Consider the following 18,923-nt stretch of genomic DNA (forward strand, 5'->3'; position numbering starts at 1 on the left):
AGCCACACATAAATGTCTGCCTATGCTGCTGGCAGTGACATTGAGAATTAGTTGACAATATCAATCCATCTCCTCTAAAATATTGAAATATGAAATATAATAATAGTGTATCTGAATGTCAAGTCAATTAGGTAATACACAGCATGATATATAGTTTTCATACAGGCAGTAGGCAACTGAATGAGTGTGTGTGTGTGTGTGTGTGTGTGTGTGTGTGTGTGTGTGTGTGTGTGTGTACAGTTCTCTATAGCGAATAGAAAAAACTGAAACTACCCAAAATAATGAATGGTCTGTATGGGAATTTACAGCTTGATGACTGATTGATCAATCATGAATCCTCAATAGCCTATAACACTCCTATATTTCGTTCCGATTGGTCGTCTGACATAGAACCCCCCCGTCACACATTATGGCTCCATTTTATGCAACCTGAGTGCCACATGATTTTATAGCAGACCTTGGACAAAGCCGGGCTACGCAGGGAGTCAACGCTTCTCTTCAAACTTTGAGAAGGTGCATTACCACAAACTTCGAGTATGGCCAACAAAACCACCCCTCTTCTTTTCCGGGCACTGGTTAAGATGTCTGAAGGAAATCCCAACAAAGCAAATATCAGGTAAGAGCAAAAATGCCGGTGAGCAATCCTCCAGCAAGTTTGCAGCAACCGGCGACGTGTAGGCTATTTTGATCATTTACCAACTGTAGCCTGTGGCTGATTTATTTTTCACAATGGTTGAATCTGTGGAATACAACGCAAATTAATTTTTGTACATAAAAAAATACGTTTTGAATCTGAGACGTTGGTGTAAAATGTAGGCCTATAGGACGCTCCTCCCTAGGGTCTGCATGGTGCAGCAGAGAGGTAGGGGATAAACGAACAAAATAAGAAACAATTTTATATATATATATATATATATATATATATATATATATAATTCAAGAAAATTAAGCTGGATTTCCGGTTACAATTAAAGTTGGTTAAATCTGAGCTAGTTTGGAACAAATAAAATAGTGCAGTACAATTGAACATGTTAAATGCATAAGCACGAATAAGAATTATATAGAAAATTATATTTTTCCAAATGGAGAAAGTTTCTATTGCGAAGTGACGATGCACATCTCGCGATTGATAACGCTTTGGCCTATATTGGCGTACATTTTTAAGAGCTAAAAGACAACTTTAGCGTCATTATAAACCTTAGAATATATGGTTTCTAGTAGGGTACAGATTTGGAAAATGGCTGTTTCTCTGTGTCAGGCAGTAGGCTAAAAAAAGTATGTTCCCCAGTAAGAGGCAGCCTGCCTGTCTCCCAGACTCTGACCAGCAGAATCAATCAATCCTCTGTATTATGTTTAGAATACAAAGTTGAAGGCATAAATTGTGGGCGGCAGGAGATGTACCCTCATGATGAAAGGGGGTCATAGGGCCGGGAAGTAGGGCCCCCTGAACATTTTTGAATTAAAAATATATATTAATAATTAAAACAAAAATATTATTATTTTCACAAAGGTAGTGCACTAGGCCTTTACTACTCCTGTATTATTAGGAGACGATACAGCCATCTGCAGCTCCCCCCCCAAACATCTTCCTGCGGCTATGGGGGCATGAGTGAAAGAGTTTAGGAAGCACTGGCCTAGGTGATTATGTAGGGAAGGTTATCAATTCGGCTAGAAGCTGGTGGTTTCATTTTTGAAGCAGTGAGATATTTCGTATGGCAGTGTTTTTTGAGCGGGCCATGCGAGATGTTGCATTGGAATGTTGAGTCACAGGACTGAGAGAGGAAGGGGGTCCCTCTGGCAGGTCTTCTAGGCTCCTACACATGTGCAGTCAACGTGCTCTGTTCATAACCCTCAGGTGTCTTACTTTATCCATCAAATTTGTCTTTGAGTTTAGTAACCATTTTAGATAGGCCTACTACATAGTGGAAGTTATAGAGCTTTTGAAAGGGTTTGGTCCAATCTCATTGTTTTAAGTCTGGAATTTAAACACACTATCAGACTATTTTCACCAAACTGGGACAAATAATGTAGATTGTTTTTGTTATAATACTTTAAAACTGTTATTTTCTTCTGGAGTTTGAAAAGATTGACTATCAAACAAAAAAGTCACCACAGCAGGCGGCTAAACCTATCTGAGCATAAAACCAGTGTGCTTTACCACAGATTAACACATAATTTTCTCCCTCTCCTCCTCCTCCCAGACACCTGGGCACCTGTGGGGCACTGTCAGAACGGCGTGCCACCCTGCTCCTGTCCTCCCCCCTCCTCCGGTCTACACCCTCCCGCAGCTTCATTAACCTGGCTGCCGCCATCACTGCCCGCAGGATGGAGTACTCTGAGAGCCGCATACTAGGGTGAGACATCATCACACACACAACTCCTCTCTGTCTTGTCAGCCCCTTTTGACCAGAGGTGATTCTAAAGCCCCACTTTCCTATTCTCAACTCCAATAACCTTCAGTTAAAATGTGGTTGGATTGAAATAGACCTGAGCATATTGTATCTTTACTATATCACAGGCCAATGTTTACTCCTAGCTTCTTTTTTTAAAGTGTACCTGAGTAGTCCTATGAGCATCTTCTTGATGGATCCCCCTCTCCTTCCCCATCCAGGTACACTCCAGAGCAGATGTACAGTGTGGTGGCCAGTGTGGACCAGTACCAGCACTTTGTCCCTTGGTGTAAGAAGTCCCGGGTCGTGAAGGGAAGGAACGGGGATGTCCGGGCCCAGCTGGAGATTGGGTTCCCCCCCATCGTGGAGCGTTACACCTCGGAGGTCACAATTGTCCCAAACCACCAAGTCAGGGTAAGCCCCAATAACATGGTACAACACGGTTTATAGCTAGGAGAGGGTAAACATCCTGTATCAATATGAAAATTGTGCCCTATTTAGAGTGCCTTCAGAAAGTATTCATACCCCTTGACTTGTTCCACATTTTGTTGTTACAACCTGAATTCAAAACAGATAAACATTTTTTTTTTCACCCATCTACACAGAATACCCCATAATGACAAAGTGAAAACATGAAATTTCTGCACATATTGAAAATGAAATACAGAAATATCTCATTTACATAAGTCAATAAGTGTTAGAATCGCCTTTGGCAGTGAAACCTGGGTAAGTCTCTAAGAGCTTTGCACACTTGGATTGTACAATATTTGCACATTATTATTATTAAAATTCTTCAAGCTCTGTCAAGTTGGTTGTTGATCATTACTAGACAGCCATTTCCAAGTCTTGCCATAGATTTTCAAGCCGATTTTAAGTCAAAACTGTAACTCGGGCAATCGGGAACATTCACTGTCTTCTTGGTAAGCAACACCAGTGTATATTTGGCCTTGCGTTTTATGCTATTGTCCTGGTGATCAGTGAATTTGTCTCCCAGTGTCTGTTGGGAAGCAGACTGAACCAGGTTTTCCTCTAGGATTCTGCCTGTACTTAGCTCTATTCCATTTCTTTTTATCCTAAAAAAGTCCCTAGTCCTTGCCGATGACAAGCATACTCATAACATGATGCAGCCACCACCATGCTTGAAAATATGAAGAGTGGTACTCAGTGATGTGTTGTGTTAAATTTGCCTCCAAACATAACACTTTGTATTAAGGACATAAAGTTCATTTCTTTGCCACTTTTTGCAGTTTTACTTTAGTGCCTTATTGCAAACAGGATGCATGTTTTGGAATATTTGTATTATGTACAGGCTTCCTTATTTTCACTCTGTCAATTAGGTTAGTATTGTGGAGTAACTACAATGTTGTTGATCCATCCTCCATTTTCTCCTATCACAGCCATTAAACTCTCTAACTACCAATAGTTGCCCATTGTGAGGCATTGGAAAACCTCCCTGGTCTTTTTGGTTTCATCTGTTTGAAATTCACTGCTTGACTGAGGGACCTTACAGATAATTGTATGTGTGGAGTACAGAGATGAAGGAGCCATTCAAAAATCATGTTAAGCACTTACTGCACACAGTCCATGCAATTTATGTGACTTGTTAAGCAAATGTTTACTCCTGAACTGATTTAGGCTTGCCATAACAAAGGGATTGAATACTTGATTCAAGACATTTCAGCTTTACCTTCTTTATTAATTTGTACACATTTCTAAAAACGTAATTCTACTTTGACATTATGGGGTATTGTGTGTTGGCCAGTGACACAATCTAAATTTAATCCATTCCAAATTCAGGCTGTAACACAACAAAATGTGGAAAAAGTCAAGGGGTGTGAATACTTTCTGAAGAATATCGTGTACTGTGGAATTTCAATACTGTAACTTATGGGATTTCAATGTACTATGGGACCAGATTAATGGGTTAAATCGTCTGTAATACATTGATTAGATCCTTCTAGGGGATAAATACAAAATAGTTTTTTTGATCACCTAGCTGCTAACATTTTGCTCCTCCGTCCATAGAGCAAGGATTAGAGAGGCTTTGTCTGGGGCCATGTCCTGGACAAGAGCAGTGTGTAATGATGAGTGTGCATGTTGTCTCACAGGCCGTGTGTACAGACGGATCCCTCTTCAGCCACCTGGAGACGATATGGAGGTTTTCCCCTGCCGAGGACCAACCAGACTCCTGCAACATCGAGTTCCATGTGAGTACCACCATTTTGTCCACCAGAACAGTTCACTTTCATTTGGTGTCAGCCTGAGACTAAAAGTCAGCCAGGTTAGATAATAGCCCACTGAAGTACACATCGTCTTAGTGTAGTTAACAATCATGAATGATACACCAGTGTTACATCGGTCTACTCACACCAATATGAATGATTACTAGTGAACTTCAGGGCTTGAGATCAAATTGCCTGCCAGGGGGTTAGTTTTACACCAGCCCTTGCATTTCTCTCAACCTCTAAAGATATTATTTTTTGGAAGGAAGAGGTTGAGTAAAGCCAATTAGGTTTTATTTATATCCAGTACGGTTGTGTTAGTGTTCCTAGCCTCTTGACATAGCTGTCCAGAGAGGTCATAGCGATATCTCTCCCTCTCTACTCCTCAGGGACTTTGTGACCCAAATATTGGGACAGGTTACCTGTAGTGGAAATGGGGCGAGGGATTTGGGAGATGGAGGACAGACTGTCTTTTGGACAGGCTCATTAGGAAAGGCCTTAGGATGACTTGGCAGGAATAATGAATAGTGTGTAGTGGAATGAGTTCATTCTCAGTCAGTCAGCCAGCCAATAAATCAGGAATACAGACAGTGGTCCCTCGTTTGGATATGAGGACTGTCCTCAAAGGATATGTCCAAGATGGCGTTATAGTGCGGTCGTGTATTGTGTTGTGTCCTCGTGTAAATAGCCAGTTTTTTTGTCTTTTATTCGTATATATTTCTCCATCTCACTTTCCATCCTTTAACTAAATATACTTTCCTGCAACCCGCCTCACCCAATGTGGAACGGATTCTATTATTTCTTTATTTTTATCAAGAACCTACGGCTGAAACTAGCCAGCTAACTAGCTACTTGCTATTACTTTTACATTTTAGTCATTTAGCAGACGCTCTTATCCAGAGCGACTTACAGGAGCAATTAGGGTTAAGTGCCTTGCTCAAGGGCACATCGACAGATCTTTCACCTAGTCGACTCGGGGATTAGAACCAGCGACCTTTCGGTTACTGGCACAACGCTCTTACCCATTAAGCTACCCGCCGCCACCGTTAGCGGTCTTCAACACTGTCCGTGGCATGCACTACCTACCAGCCAGCTCTAGCATGGACAATTATTTATTACTTCTAAAAATCCACCTTTCCAGAAATAAGTCTCTCACTGTTGCCGCTTGCTACAGACCCCCCTCAGCCCCCAGTTGTGCCCTGGACACCATATGTGAATTGCTTGCCCCCCATCTATCCTCAGAGTTCGTACTGCTTGGTGACCTAAACTGGGATATGCTTAACACCCCGGCCGTCCTACAATCTAAACTAGATGCCCTCAATCTCACACAAATGATCAAGGAACCTACCAGGTACAACCCTAAATCCGTAAACATGGGCACCCTCATAGTTATCATCCTGACTAATTTACCCTCTAAATACACCTCCGCTGTCTTCAATCAGGATCTCAGCGATCACTGCCTCATTGCCTGCGTCCGTAATGGTTCCGCGGTCAAACGACCACCCCTCATCACTGTCAAACGCTCCCTAAAACACTTCAGCGAGCAGGCCTTTCTAATTGACCTGGCCCGGGTATCCTGGATGGATATTGACCTCATTCCATCAGTAGAGGATGCCTAGATGTTCTTCAAAAGTGCTTTCCTCTCCATCTTAAATAAGCATGCCCCATTAAAAAAACTCAGAACTAAGAACAGATATCGCCCCTGGTTCACCCCAGACTTAACTGCCCTTGACCACCACAGAAACATCCTGTGGCGTACTGCATTAGCATCGAACAGCCCCCGCGATATGCAACTTTTCAGGGAAGTCAGGAACCAATATACACAATCAGTTAGGAAAGCAAAGGCTAGCTTTTTCAAACAAATGTGCATCCTGTAGCACTAACTCCAAAACGTTTGGGGACACTGTAAAGTCCATGGAGAAAAAGAGCACCTCCTCCCAGCTACCCACTGCACTGAGGCTAGGAAACACTGTCACCACCGATAAATCTACGATAATCGAGAATTTCAATAAGCATTTTGCTACGGCTGGCCATGCTTTCCACCTGGCTACCCCTACCCCGGCCACCAGCTCTGCACCCTCCGCTGCAACTTGCCCATGCCCCCCACGCTTCTCCTTCACCCAAATTCAGATAGCTGATGTCCTGAAAGAGCTGCTAAATCTGGACCCCTACAAATCAGCTGGGCTAGACAATCTGGACCCTTTCTTTCTAAAATTAGCCGCCGAAATTGTCGCATCCCCTATTACTAGCCTGTTCAACCTCTCTTTCGTATCGTCTGAGATCCCCAGAGATTGGAATGCTGCCGCGGTCATCCCCCTCTTCAAAGGGGGTGACACTCTAGATCCAAACCGTTACAGACCTATATCCATCCTGCCCTGCCTTTCGAAAGAATTTGAAAGCCAAGTTAACAAACAGATCACCAACCATTTCGAATCCCACCGTACCTTCTCCGCTATGCAATCTGGTTTCCGAGCTGGTCATGGGTGCACCTCAGCCACGCTCAAGGTCCTAAACGATATAATAACCGCGATCGATAAAAGACAGTACTGTGCAGCCGTCTTCATTGACCTGGCCAAGGCGTTTGACTCTGTCAATCACTGCATTCTTATTGGCAGACTAAATATCCTTGGTTTCTCAAGTGACTGCCTCGCCTGGTTCACCAACTACTTCTCAGATAGAGTTCAATGTGTCAAATCGGAGGGTCTGTTGTCTGGACCTCTGGCAGTCTCTATGGGGGTGCCACAGGGTTCAATTCTCGGGCAGACTCTATTCTCTGTGTGTATCAATGATGTCGCTCTTGCTGCTGGTGACTCTCAGATCCACCTCTACGCAGACGACATCATTTTGTATACATCTGGCCCTTCATTGGACACTGTGTTAACAAACCTCCAAACAAGCTTCAATGCCATACAACACTCCTTCCGTGGCCTCCAACTGCTCTTAAACGCTAGTAAAACTAAATGCATGCTCTTCAATCGAACGCTGCTTGCACCCGCCCGCCCGACTAGAATCACTACTCTCGGCGGGTCTGACTTAGAATATGTGGACAACTACAAATACCTAGGTGTCTGGTTAGACTGTAAACTCTCCTTCCAGACTCACATTAAGCATCTCCAATCCAAAGTTAAATCTAGAATCGGCTTCCTATTTCGCAACAAAGCCTCCTTCACTCATGCTGCTAAACATGCCCTCGTAAAACGGACTATCCTACCGATCCTTGACTTCGGCGATGTCATTTACAAAATAGCTTCCAACACTCTACTCCGCAAATTGGATGTAGTATATCACAGTGCCATCCGTTTTGTCACCAAAGCCCCATATACTAACCACCATTGTGACCTGTACGCTCTCGTTGGCTGGCCCTCACTACATATTCGTCGCCAAACCCACTGGCTCCAGGTCATCTATAAATAACTTCTAGGCAAATCCCTGTCTTATCTTAGATCATTGGTCACCATAGCAACACCCACCCGTAGTATGCGTTCCAGCAGGTATATCTCACTGGTCATCCCCAAAGCCAACACCTCCTTTGGCTGCCATTCCTTCCAGTTCTCTGCTGCAAATGACTGGAACGAACTGCAAAAATCTCTGAAGCTGGAGACACTTCTCTCTCACTAACATTAAGCATCAGTTGTCAGAGCAGCTTACCGATCACTGCACCTGGACACAGCCCATCTGTACCTCATCCCCATATTGTTATTTACATTGTTATTTATTTTGCTCATTTGCACCCCAGTATCTCTATTTGCACATCATCTTCTGCACATCTATCACTCCAGTGTTAATACTAAATTGTAATTATTTTGCACTATAGCCTATTTATTGCCTTACCTCCATAACTTCTTACATTTGCACACACTGTATATAGATTTTCTATTGTGTTATTGACTGTACGTTTTGTTTATTCCATATGTAACTCTGTGTTGTTGTTGTTTTTATTGCACTGCTTTGCTTTATCTTGGCCAGGTCGCAGTTGTAAATGAGAACTTGTTCTCAACTGGCTTACCTGGTTAAATAAAGGTAAAAAAAAAAAAAAAAAAGGAAACAATATTCCTCAGATGGATAGGTACACTTGTGTCAGCAGCATGGTTATGGCATTTGAGAGTACTTATTATTTTCTCCCCTTCACTCTTCAGGTATCCTTCGAGTTCAGGTCCCTGCTGCACTCCAAGCTGGCCACCTTGTTCTTTGACAAGGTGGTGAAGCAGATGGTGAACGCCTTTGAGTCACGGGCAGCCAAACTATACGGGTGCCACCACGCCCCCCTCCAGGAGGCGCTAGCAAGGAGGCAAGCAGCATAAGGAGACCCCTACCTGGCCCCCCACTCACCGACCAATGGACTGAAATAAGACCCGCTCACTACCACCATCACCACCTGAAACCCCTCACCACTCAATTTCAACATGGTAGTGCCTTATGCAGGAGACTGGGTCTTCTCGTTTGGATTTTGTTCTTATGTACACAAAAGCACTTATTTATTTGCACTACAGAAACTTTAATTTATTTATAATAATAATAATAATAATATGCCATTTAGCAGACGCTTTTATCCAAAGCGACTTACAGTCATGCGTGCATACATTTTTGTGTATGGGTGGTCCCGGGGATCGAACCCACTACCTTGGCATTACAAGCGCCGTGCTCTACCAGCTGAGCTACAGAGGACCAAGGATTTACTTGAATGTACATACTATTTTTATTTGGGATGGAAGTGGATGTTTGTTATCAAATGTTCATGTTTGAAAGGGACCTTCTTATATGTCATTTAGCAGATGCTTTTATCCAAAGCGACTTACAGTCATGTGTGCATACATTTTAGCGTATTTTTTCTTATTGAAGTTACAGAAGATGAAGTGACTCCTTTGCGGTGTTCAAAAACATCTGAGAGGTCAGCTTTTCCTTCTCCGACACTAATACGATTATTTTGGTGTGTGAATGGAAAATTAAAAAGCTCATATTTTGCTAAACTCTTTGTGCCTAATTTATTTTGTATGTGTTGTCAACTGCATGTCTTCTGTTCATTGTTGATTACTGTAATCGTCAAGACGGAGCTAGGTGAAAGTTGGTAGGATCACAGATGTGTAGAAAGTATTGTTTCAATAGCAAAGGGAACAACTCTGCTCCAGTTAGAGAAAGTTGTCCTGTAGTAGACCTGTTCTCTTACTATCTACCAATGTTCTGTTGCGTCAGGACAGTTCCAGGAAGGCACATGACTTGAGAATTAGTTAAGTAAGAGCCAGGAAGGAACACAACACAAAAGACCTGAAGACAGGGTCAACTCCTCCCTCCCGCTTCCTCACAGTTGAACCACAGCCAATCCAGACTTATGAACATTTTCAGAAAAAGCTTTCTCCTGTTGTGTATCAAATTGTGAGAATGTGGATACTGGCTTGCCTTGGCAGTTGGGTTAGTTTTCAGTTGAGAAAGTGCTCCGGGGGTAACTAAAGACCATACTCTTAGTTTGCATTTTGTCTTTTTTAGTCCTTGAAGTAATACAACTTGATATCAGTGAGTCTACTGCTTGTGATTTAGGAATGCCACGGGACAGGCCCCCTATAGTGCTAGGTCTGCCTTTCATGTAAGCTGGCAGAGACATGGACACCCAGGCTGGTAGTGAGCCAGACCAGTGCCTCAGTCACACTCAGATGCTGCTAGCTCAGTTGTTCTGTAGTCAGCTACAACCGATTTATCACAAGCATCACACCCTCCCTACCCCAGTGTCTTTATATAATTACACATTCATCCTCTCATAACTGGTTCAAATAACATTATGTAGTTCTACAGTATCAAGTACAGGACTGTACTGTTAGAATCCACTTTTCTCAGCCAGTATGTGTCATATCAAGCCTCTGAAAAAGCCCCACATTGACTTTTCTTCTGATGAATAGGCTGCTCTCTAGTGGACATAATGATCATGGTGCATTAAATGCATTAAGAATAAAAACATTAAATACATGACACAAAATCAACTACTTCCATCAAAACATACAACTTATCTAATGAAAAGTTATTTCAATTAATTGCTACACAATGGCCCAATAAATACTAACTACAACCATCAATATACCCCAACATGGTTAACCCTCTTTTATATGTCTTTGCTATTTGTTGATACTATAATTATAATATGCACCATAAAAGGCATGTAAATTATATTATCACAGCATGGGCTGCATTCTTTTGTCCTAAAATGATTTTACCAAATATATCCAATGCAGAAAGAATGACACTCAAGAGCATGAATATCCATAAACAAAAGGCTTTGTTTGAACTTTTTCCATTTTAACTGAGAGCTGAACTATCTTCCTTTATGAGCCCCTATTGTTAAGCACTTCTCAGACAAATAGTTCCTACTTCCTGATGGCATATTTATAAAGAGGAAGACTGGGCTGAGAAACAATACAGAACCATACTTCAGGAAAGGTTTCAGAAGAACATGAGTTTGAGAATGAAGGGTATTGCAGTCTTTTTGCTGGCACTATGCTGCTGTCTATCTGTCTCTCAGGGAGACCACGAGGACCAGAAAGCATGCTGTCCATCTGACACTGGTTCTCTGATGAAAGAACTGATATCTATAGGAGAGAACCTAGGAGCCATGGGGGAGAAACTGTGAACTATGGGGGATAACCTGAGACTCATGGAGACCCGGTTACAAACCAGTGAGAATGAAGTGGAGGAGCTGAAGAGAGTATGAAGGACTACAAAAGGAAAACCAGCCACGTCGCCGACACCGACGTCTCGCTTCCAGACAAGCTAAACACCTTCTTCGCCCGCTTTGAGGATAACACAGTGCCACCGACTTGGCCCACTACCAAGGACTGTGGGCTCTCCTTCTCCGTAGCCGACGTGAGTAAGACATTTAAGCATGTTAACCCCCGCAAGGCTGCCGGCCCAGACGGCATCCCTAGCCGCGTCCTCAGAGCATGTGCAGACCAGCTGGCTGGTGTGTTTACGGACATATTCAATCTCTCCCTATCCCAGTCTGCTGTCCCCACATGCTTCAAGATGGCCACCATTGTTCCTGTACCCAAGAAAGCAAAGGTACCTGAACTAAATGACTATCACCCCATAGCCCTCAGAAGTGCTTTGAGAGACTAGTCAAGGATCATGTCACCCTAGACCCACATCAATTTGCTTACCACCCCAATAGATCCACAGACAATGCAATCACCACCACACTGCAGACTGCCCTATCCCATCTGGACAAGAGGAATACCTATGTAAGAATGCTGTTCATTGACTATAGCTCAGCATTCAACACCATAGTACCCTCCAAGCTCATCATTAAGCTCGAGGCCCTGGGTCTGAACCCCGCCCTGTGCAACTGGGTCCTGGACTTCCTGATGGGTGGCCCCCAGGTGGTGAAGGTAGGAAACAACATCTCCACTTTGCTGATCCTCAACACTGGGGCCCCACAAGGGTGCGTGCTCAGCCCCCTCCTGTACTCACTGTTCACCCATGACTGCGTGGCCAAGCACGCCTCCAACTCAATCATCAAGTTTGCAGACAACACAACAGTAGTAGGCTTGATTACCAACAATGACGAGACAGCCTACAGGGAGGAGGTGAGGGCTCTGGGAGTGTGGTGCCAGGAAAATAACATCTCACTCAACGTCAACAAAACAAAGGAGATGATCGTGGACTTCAGGAAACAGCAGAGGGTGCACCCCCCTATCCACATCGACGGGACTGCAGTGGAGAAGGTGGAAAGCTTCAAGTTCCTTGGCGTACACATCACTAACAAACTTCAATGGTCCACCCACGCAGACAGTGTGGTGAAGAAGGTGCAACAGAGCCTCTTCAACCTCAGGAGGCTGAAGAAATTTGGTTTGGCACCTAAAACCCTCAACAACTTTTACAGATGCACAATTGAGAGCATACTGTCGGGCTGTATCACCACCTGGTACGGCAACTGCACCGCCCGCATCCGCAGGGCTCTCCAGAGGGTGGTGCGGTCTGCCGAACACATTACCGGGGGCAAACTACCCGCCCTCCTGGACACCTACAGTACCCGATGTCACAGGAAGGCCAAAAATATCATCAAGGACATCAACCACCCGAGCCACTGCCTGTTCACCCCGCTATCATCCAGAAGGCGAGGTCAGTACAGGTGCATCAAAGCTGGGACCGAGAGAATGAAAAACAGCTTCTATCTCAAGGCCATCAGACTGCTAAATAGCCATAATAATAATAATAATAATATGCCATTTAGCAGTAGCGCACTAGAGGCTGCTGCTGCCTATTGAAATCACTGGCCACTTTAGGAAATGGAACACTAGTCACTTTAATAATGTTTACATATCTTGCATTACTCATCTCATATGTATATACTGTATTCTATACTATTGTACTGTATCTTAGTCCATGCCGCTCTGTCACTGCTTGTCCATACATGTATATATTCTTAAATTCCATTCCTTACTTAGATTTGTGTGTATTGGGTATATGTTGTGAAATTGTTAGATATTACTTGTTAGATATTATTGCAGAAGCACTAGAAGCACCAGCATTTTGCTACACCCGCAATAACATCTGCTAAACACGTGTATGTGACAAATAAAATGTGATTTGATTTGAGTCACTGGAGGTAATGTAGCGCTTTTCACATTTGTCCCCAGCCTCCTATCCACCCATTGCTTCTCTGCCTATTATAGGGATTATCCTATATTTAACTTTCTAACAACCTCTGATCTTTTAGTACATTATTGCATACAACTGATGATATACACTGAGTGTACAAAACATTAGGAACACCAGGTGAGCTATGATCCCTTATTGATGTCACTTGTTAAATCCAATTCAATCCGTGTAGATGAAGGGGAGGAGACAGGTTAAAGAAGGATTTTTAAGCCTTGAGACAACTGAGACATGGTTTGTGTATGTGTGCCATTCAGAAGGTGAATGGGCAAGACAAAATATTTAAGTGCCTTTGAACAGTGTATGGTAGTAGGTGCCAGGAGCAGTGTCAAGAACTGCAACACTGCTGGGTTTTTCACGCTCAAGAGTTTCCCGTGTGTATCAAGAATGTTCCACCACCCAAAGGACATCCAGCCAACTTCACACAACTGTGGGAAGCATTGGAGTCAACATGGGCCAGCATTCCTGAGGAAAGCTTTCGACACCTTATAGAGTCCATGCCCCGACGAATTTATGCTGTTGTGAGGGCAAAAGGGGGTGTATTAGGAAGGTGTTCCTAATGTTTTGTACACTCAGTGTACTTTTTAATATAGGTAATCTCATCCATCCTGTATCTCTCTCAGGCCAGCCTCAGGTGGCTTTCTCCGCAACTCTCCAGGAGACAGGCAATGCCGCTGGGAACACTGGACCTTTCACCACTCCCATTCCCCTGCAGTACAAGAAGGTCTTCTCAAACAACGGCAGCTCCTACAACCCTGCCACAGGTACAGTTGAAGTCGGAAGTTTACATACACCTTAGCCAAATACATTTAAACTCAGTTTTTCACAATTCCTGACATTTAATCCTAGTAAAAAATTCCCTGTCTTAGGTCAGTTAGGATCACCACTTTATTTTAAGAATGTGAAATGTCAGAATAATAGTAGAGATAATTATTTAATTCAGCTTTTATTTCTTTCATCACATTCCCAGTGGGTCAGAAGTTTACATACACTCAATTAGTATTTGGTAGCATTGCCTTTAAATTGTTTAACATGGGTCAAATGTTTTGGGTAGCCTTTCACAAGCTTCCCACAATAAGTTGGGTGAATTTTGGCCCATTCCTCCTGACAGAGCTGGTGTAACTGAGTCAGGTTTGTAGGCCTCCTTGCTCTCACACGCTTTTTCAGTTCTGCCCACACATTTTCTGTATGATTGAGGTCAGGGCTTTGTGATGGCCACTCCAATACCTTGACTTTGTTGTCCTTAAGGCATTTTGCCACAACTTTGGAAGTATGCTTGGGGTCATTGTCCATTTGGAAGACCGATTTGCGACCAAGCTTTAACTTCCTGACTGATGTCTTGAGATGTTGCTTCAATATATCCACATAATTTTCCTTCCTCATGATGCCATCTATTTGTGAAGTGCACCAGTCCCTCCTGCAGCAAAGCACCCCCACAGCATGATGCTGCCACCCCGTGCTTCACGGTTGGGATGGTGTTCTTCGGCTTGCAAGCCACCCCCCGATGGTCATTATGGCCAAACAGTTATATTTTTGTTTAATCAGACCAGAGGACATTTCTTCAAAGAGTATGATCTTTGTCCCCATGTGCAGTTGCAAACCTGGCCTTTTAATAGCGGTTTTGGAGCAGTGGCTTCTTCCTTGCTGAGCGGCCTTTCAGGTTATGTCGATATAGGACTCGTTTTACTGTGGATATAGATACTTTTGTACCTGTTTCCTCCAGCATCTTCACAAGGTCCTTTGCTGTTGTTCTGGGATTGATTTGCACTTTTCGCACCAAAGTACATTCATCTCTAGGAGACAGAACGTGTCTCCTTCCTGAGTGGTATGACAGCTGCGTGGTCCCATCAATCAATCAATCAATTTTATTTTATATAGCCCTTCTTACATCAGCTAATATCTCGAAGTGCTGTACAGAAACCCAGCCTAAAACCCCAAACAGCTAGTAATGCAGGTGTAGAAGCACGGTGGCTAGGAAAAACTCCCTAGAAAGGCAAAACCTAGGAAGAAACCTAGAGAGGAACCAGGCTATGAGGGGTGGCCAGTCCTCCATGGTATTTATACTTGTGTACTATTGTTTGTACAGATGAACATGGTACCTTCAGGCGTTTGGAAATTGCTCCCAAGGATGAACCAGACTTGTGGAGGTCTATACATTTTCTGGAATTTTCCAAGCTGTTTAAAGGCACAGTCAACTTAGTGTATGTAAACTTTTGACCCACTGGAATTGTGATAGAGTGAATTATAAGTGAAATCATCTCTGTAAACAACTGTTGGAAAAATTACTTGTGTCATGCACAAAGTAGATGTCCTAACCGACTTGCCAAAACTATTGTTTGTTAACAAGAAATTTGTGGAGTGGTTGAAAAACAAGTTTTAATGACTCCAACCTAAGTGTATGTAAACTTCCGACTTCAACTGTACTAGATATTCTGTGTGTGTGTGTGTGTGTGTTTTGAAACTAAAAGCTATGTACCTACAGGTATCTTCACTGCAACGGTCAAAGGAATGTACTACTTCCGTTTCTCGATGATGAACAACCTGAATGCCACTCCTAATTCTGTGGTGTGCTTGACCAAGAATGGGCAGAGGCTGGTGTCTGTCTGGGACACTGCAGGATCTGATGCCAACGACATTGACAGCAACGCGGTGGTCATTCCTCTGGAGGTGGGAGATAATGTCTATGTTGAGTTGAAGGCTAACAGGCTCATCTATGAGTGGTGTAGTGGTCTAAGTCACTGCATCACAGCTGTGCCACTAGAGATCTTGGTTCGAATCCAGGCTCTGTCGTAGCCGGCCGTGACCGGGAGACCCATGGGGCGGCGCACAATTGGCCCAGGGTAGGGGAGGGAATGGCCGGCAGGGATGTAGCTCAGTTGGTAGAGCATGGCGTTTGCAACGCCAGGGTTGCGGGTTCGATTCCCACGGGGGGCCAGTATATAAAATAAAATAATGTATGCACTCACTAACTGTAAGTCGCTCTGGATAAGAGCATCTGCTAAATGACTAAAAAAAATACAACACCTTCAGTGGCTTCCTGCTCGTAAACCTGGAACACATTTCAACGGCTAAATGGTTGAAATTCCTTTATTTTCGTTAGTAGACATAAAATAGTAATCTGTGCTTCATAGAACACTGTGGGGTTAAAATGCAGTGCAATAATGTATAAGAATATGCTGTCATCAGGTGGACATGTAACTGTATAAATATATACAAAATCTATTGATTCTAGACGTAACTAAACATATTTGTACAGTAATGTAATAACTTTGACTATATCTACATGAACTTACATCTGTCAATAAACTTTTAAACATTCATGAAAAAACATTAATTTACTATTAAGATACTTACTCTTAGTATGTGCACAGTGCCATAACTCATGTCTGAATTCCCCCTAACTGAACTGGGTATTATATTGATCATTTTGTGGTACATTTGAAAGGAAGATACACGCATTTCAAAATGGATTTTCCAAGATACTGACAAAGTAAACTCAATGTATGAAGACCCTGTCAATCACATTTAATGTGTATGTAACTAAGTGAAAAATAGTGATTGTCACGTCAAATAATGTCCTGTTATCATATGAGTTTCAATTGACAGGGTCTTTATTTCAATCATACATTCGCCAAAAAAGTTAGTTGTGGATAGGGGTTTCAGATCTGAAATAAGTGTTTCCCATGTACCATCATGGAAGAACAGTAATGTAGGGAGAGACAGAGGGAAGAGGTCATGGGGGCACATAAAGCATAGAGATCTGCATAGTTTATGATTATGTTATAAGCTAAATGCTAAACACGTTTACATTTCTTAAGTGACCTTTAAATGCCTTGCAGTCTTTAAGCTTCTGTTTTTAACGTCATTACTTCTCTTTACTCAATTTTTTTAAAAGCAGGTCCATTTATTTAGTCTTTTTGCGCAAGTCTGTATTTTCCCTCTCTGTTAACCACCCAAAAGTTTCCAGCATCTTGTGCAATATTTGACAAGTGCACAATTTAAAAGGAAAGACTGGGCTGAGAAACAATACAGAATGATGCTGCAGGAAAGGTTTCAGAAGGCTTTGAGAATGAAGGGTATTGCAGTCTTTTTGCTGGCACTATGCTGCTGTCTGTCTGGGAGACCACGAGGACCAGAAAGCATGCTGCCCATCTGACCCTTGTTCTCTGATGAAATAACTGATATCTATAGGAGAGAAACTAGGAGCCATGGGGGAGAAACTGGGAACTATTACATTTTAGTCATTTAGCAATGCTCTTATCCAGAGTGACTTACAGGAGCAATTAGGGTTAAGTGCCTTGCTCAAGGGCACATCGACAGATTTTTCACCTAGTCGGCTCGGGGATTAGAACCAGTAACCTTTCGATTACTGGCACAACGCACTTAACCACTAAGCTACCTGCCGCCCCATGGGGATAACCTGAGACTCATGGAGACCCGGTTACAAACCAGTGAGAATGAAGTGGAGGAGCTGAAGAGACTAACTGGAGGTAATGTAGCCCTTTTCACATTTGTCCCAGCCTCCTATCCACCCATTGCTTCTCTGTCTATTATAGGGATTATCCTATATTTAACTTTCTAACAGCCTCTGATCTTTGAATACATTATTACAACTGATATAATATACAGTTCAATATAGATAATCTTATCCATCCTGTATCTCTCTTAGGCCGGCCTCAGGTGGCCTTCTCCGCAACTCTCCGGGAGACAGGCAATGCCGCTGGGAACACTGGACCTTTCACCACTCCCATTCCCCTGCAGTACAAGAAGGTCTTCTCAAACACTGGCAGCTCCTATAACCCTGCCACAGGTACTAGATATTCTGTGTGTGTGTTGCATCATGTTGTGAAACTAAAAGCTATGCCCCTACAGGTATCTTCACTGCCACGGTCAAAGGAATGTACTACTTCCGTTTCTCGATGATGAACAACCTGAATGACACTCCTAATTTTGTGGTGTGCTTGACCAAGAATGGCCAGAGGCTGGTGTCTGTCTGGGACACTGTAGGAACCGATGCCCAAGACAGTGGCAGCAACGCAGTGGTCATTCCTCTGGAGGTGGGAGATAATGTCTATGTTGAGTTACAGGCTAACAGGCTGGTCTATGATGACGGCATGAACTACAACACCTTCAGTGGCTTCCTGCTCTTCACCATGTAAACATGGAACACATTTCAACAGCTAACTGGTTGATATTACTTAATTTTTATATAAGGGCTGTATTCAAGCCATATCGCCGAAGTACCACGTTGACATTTAAAGGCAATGTTCCCGCGGCGGCGGCTGCATTTACAGCAAACACTGCATAATTTCAAGCACGCTACAGCGCAGATTTTCACCGATATGGATTGAATCCAGTCCTTAAGTTAGTAGACATAAAATAGTAATCTGTAGCACACAGTGAGGTTATAATGCAGTAGAATTATATGCTTCCTATCTTTTATTGTCACACTTCCCACAAGGCTGCTGTTCCACCACAAGCCATACTCTTTCACAAAAGAATATGCTGTCATCTGGTGGACATAAGTAACTGTCAAAATAAAAAGCCATTGGTCTTAGAGGCAACTAAACATTTTTTGTACAGTAATCTTTCACTGAGATAAAGAAAAAAAGACTTCCAAATTCATAGCGGTTACAATACATGCACATTAAACTTACATCTGTCAAATGTTTAC

General features: G+C 43.0%; 3 protein-coding genes across 4 annotated transcripts; all 3 read left to right on the forward strand.

Annotated features, from left to right (window-relative positions):
- Positions 1-435: 435 nt before the first annotated feature.
- LOC121569575 (coenzyme Q-binding protein COQ10 homolog, mitochondrial-like) lies at positions 436-9,579 on the forward strand. Of its 2 annotated transcripts, XM_041880654.2 has the most exons (6): positions 436-616; positions 2,202-2,354; positions 2,612-2,804; positions 4,499-4,597; positions 8,579-8,632; positions 8,749-8,839. In XM_041880654.2, exons 1-5 carry the CDS (start codon positions 537-539, stop codon positions 8,624-8,626), a joined length of 573 nt encoding a protein of 190 aa, XP_041736588.1. In that variant the 5' UTR covers positions 436-536; the 3' UTR covers positions 8,627-8,632; positions 8,749-8,839. The 2 variants fall into 2 exon arrangements, with proteins under 2 accessions (XP_041736588.1, XP_041736587.1); XM_041880653.2 differs by lacking the exon at positions 8,579-8,632 and having other exon boundaries at positions 438-616; positions 8,749-9,579.
- Positions 9,580-11,228: 1,649 nt separating this feature from the next.
- LOC121570218 (protein HP-25 homolog 1-like) lies at positions 11,229-17,490 on the forward strand. Its single transcript, XM_041881700.1, has 4 exons — positions 11,229-11,271; positions 13,873-14,013; positions 15,732-15,977; positions 17,441-17,490. Exons 1-4 carry the CDS (start codon positions 11,229-11,231, stop codon positions 17,488-17,490), a joined length of 480 nt encoding a protein of 159 aa, XP_041737634.1.
- A 145-nt stretch (positions 17,491-17,635) lies between these two features.
- Positions 17,636-18,692, forward strand: LOC121569573 (complement C1q-like protein 2). Its single transcript, XM_041880652.2, has 3 exons — positions 17,636-17,739; positions 17,919-18,059; positions 18,122-18,692. The coding sequence occupies exons 1-3, from the start codon at positions 17,679-17,681 to the stop codon at positions 18,406-18,408; spliced, it is 489 nt and encodes a 162-aa protein (XP_041736586.1). The 5' UTR covers positions 17,636-17,678; the 3' UTR covers positions 18,409-18,692.
- The last annotated feature ends 231 nt before the right edge of the window (positions 18,693-18,923 follow it).

The sequence above is a fragment of the Coregonus clupeaformis genome, chromosome 30 (assembly GCF_020615455.1).
Source record: "Coregonus clupeaformis isolate EN_2021a chromosome 30, ASM2061545v1, whole genome shotgun sequence".
NCBI lineage: Eukaryota > Metazoa > Chordata > Actinopteri > Salmoniformes > Salmonidae > Coregonus > Coregonus clupeaformis.

What these genes read in the sequence shown, in the direction of transcription:
- LOC121570218 (XM_041881700.1), top strand. Translation starts at nt 11,229, where the DNA reads ATGGGGGATAACCTGAGACTCATGGAGACCCGGTTACAAACCA. An exon ending in GGAGACCCGGTTACAAACCA is followed by an intron (nt 11,272 to 13,872) that starts GTGAGAATGAAG and finishes TATCTCTCTCAG; the next exon opens with GCCAGCCTCAGGTGGCTTTC. An exon ending in CTCCTACAACCCTGCCACAG is followed by an intron (nt 14,014 to 15,731) that starts GTACAGTTGAAG and finishes ATGTACCTACAG; the next exon opens with GTATCTTCACTGCAACGGTC.
- LOC121569575 (XM_041880653.2), top strand. Translation starts at nt 537, where the DNA reads ATGGCCAACAAAACCACCCCTCTTCTTTTCCGGGCACTGGTTAAGATG. An exon ending in CCCAACAAAGCAAATATCAG is followed by an intron (nt 617 to 2,201) that starts GTAAGAGCAAAA and finishes TCCTCCTCCCAG; the next exon opens with ACACCTGGGCACCTGTGGGG. An exon ending in CCTGCAACATCGAGTTCCAT is followed by an intron (nt 4,598 to 8,748) that starts GTGAGTACCACC and finishes TTCACTCTTCAG; the next exon opens with GTATCCTTCGAGTTCAGGTC.
- LOC121569573 (XM_041880652.2), top strand. Translation starts at nt 17,679, where the DNA reads ATGGAGACCCGGTTACAAACCAGTGAGAATGAAGTGGAGGAGCTGAAG. An exon ending in GCTGAAGAGACTAACTGGAG is followed by an intron (nt 17,740 to 17,918) that starts GTAATGTAGCCC and finishes TATCTCTCTTAG; the next exon opens with GCCGGCCTCAGGTGGCCTTC. An exon ending in CTCCTATAACCCTGCCACAG is followed by an intron (nt 18,060 to 18,121) that starts GTACTAGATATT and finishes ATGCCCCTACAG; the next exon opens with GTATCTTCACTGCCACGGTC.